The 1,614-nt window shown below is 44.1% G+C and overlaps 1 protein-coding gene across 1 annotated transcript; it reads left to right on the top strand.

Annotated features, from left to right (window-relative positions):
- Window positions 1-294: 294 nt before the first annotated feature.
- Window positions 295-690, top strand: Smp_200510 (uncharacterized protein; the record flags this gene model as incomplete). Its single annotated transcript, XM_018793845.1, has 1 exon — window positions 295-690. The coding sequence occupies one exon, from the start codon at window positions 295-297 to the stop codon at window positions 688-690; it is 396 nt and encodes a 131-aa protein (XP_018648316.1).
- Window positions 691-1,614: the final 924 nt, after the last annotated feature.

Raw genomic sequence — 1,614 nt, 5'->3', positions numbered from 1 at the left:
AACAATGAACAGTCAATTTGCAAATTAACAACCAATTGTTTCAATCTTCACTGTTTCTTCTCTTATTCCATTGCTCATGCATTTTCCAGACGTTTGCGTTTCATTTCAGTTCTTTCCTCATCGGTCTTCTGCCAAAATACATTCTATGTCTGACCCACACCATATACTACTTATATGGATATAAGTAGACCACACCACACTCGTCCCCCCTTTAAAGCATTCGTTCATGCGGTGGTTCTGCTCGCCATGCCACTATCTTCTTTCACTGCAGTCTGTGCCAAACTCTCCGTCAGAATGTCGAGTCTGCGGCGCGCTGACCTTCATAGCTCCGTCGGCCTGCCGGGGCACCAACATCCGCATCCACCCGGCACCTGGGACGTTCAACACCCGTACTCCACCGGCCTGCTGAGCCATCTACATCCGATGTCCGCCCAGCAGCCGCACGTCCCACTGCTCCTCTCCGTCGACAGCACCCGCTACAGCCAACGCCGCCCCGCCAGAACACTCCACCCGACGCCAACTCTCCACACCAGACTGCCCCAACTAGCACCTCAACTCCAGACCCGCAGCGGCGTCCGCAGAACAGCACCCTTCCTCCTCCTGGTTGGCAGCGACACCAAATGTAGTGAACAGAACACGACTGGGGACAATCGAATGTATTTAAGCAAAGATTACAGACTATCTCAATAAATTCTGATTACCAAACATGAACAGTCAATTTGCAAATTAACAACCAATTGTTTCAATCTTCACTGTTTCTTCTCTTATTCCATTGCTCATGCATTTTCCAGACGTTTGCGTTTCATTTCAGTTCTTTCCTCATCGGTCTTCTGCCAAAATACATTCTATGTCTGACCCACACCATATACTACTTATATGGATATAAGTAGACCACACCACAGTAGTAATGATTAATATGATTCAAGAAATTTTCAGGATTCATGAGGACTAAATACTTGGATGTTTACACAATGTTAGATTACAAGACTAACTTCGTTGTGTACTGTTCACTAGATAATTGTCTATTCGTTATTTTTCCTAATACAGATGGTTTCTGCAGTTCAAAACGCTTTGGGAATTGCACTTATTAACAAGTATCATTAAATTATTATTAAAAAGACCCGGTAGAGAAGATTGGATAATAATCTGATAATAATCAACGTATGCTCACTAGTGACTGGCTTCAAGAAGTATTACCTGGAGTTCTAGTGAGAAGTAGTAACCAGTGGAGTTCAACCAGGTCCGTTGTGAGATATTAACTCACTGAAGACATTAGTGGATGTATCACTCAATTTCGTGGATCGCTTGAAGTTAGACGTTAGCACCGTTGGGTGCCGGCTCAGTGGTCTAGTGGTTAAGCGCTCGCGAACGAGACTGGTAGGTCCTGGGTTCGAACCTCACAAGTTGGGATCGTGGATGCGCACTTCTGAGAAGTCCTACAACTGGACGAAATGTCCGTCCCGTGTTTCCATGTTTTCCATGGTGGTCTAGCTTCAATTGATTCGCGATCTCAACTATCAAGATTGGATATGTTAACCAGCTTATTTAACATGCTAAGAGTGAAGCTGAGTTCATCAAATAAATGTATTAAGTGCTTATTATATATTTCAGATA

The sequence above is a fragment of the Schistosoma mansoni genome, chromosome 1, assembly GCF_000237925.1.
Source record: "Schistosoma mansoni strain Puerto Rico chromosome 1, complete genome".
Taxonomy (NCBI): domain Eukaryota; kingdom Metazoa; phylum Platyhelminthes; class Trematoda; order Strigeidida; family Schistosomatidae; genus Schistosoma; species Schistosoma mansoni.
The sequence above is the reverse complement of the archived record's forward strand: the minus strand, read 5'-3'. Positions and strand labels throughout refer to the sequence as shown.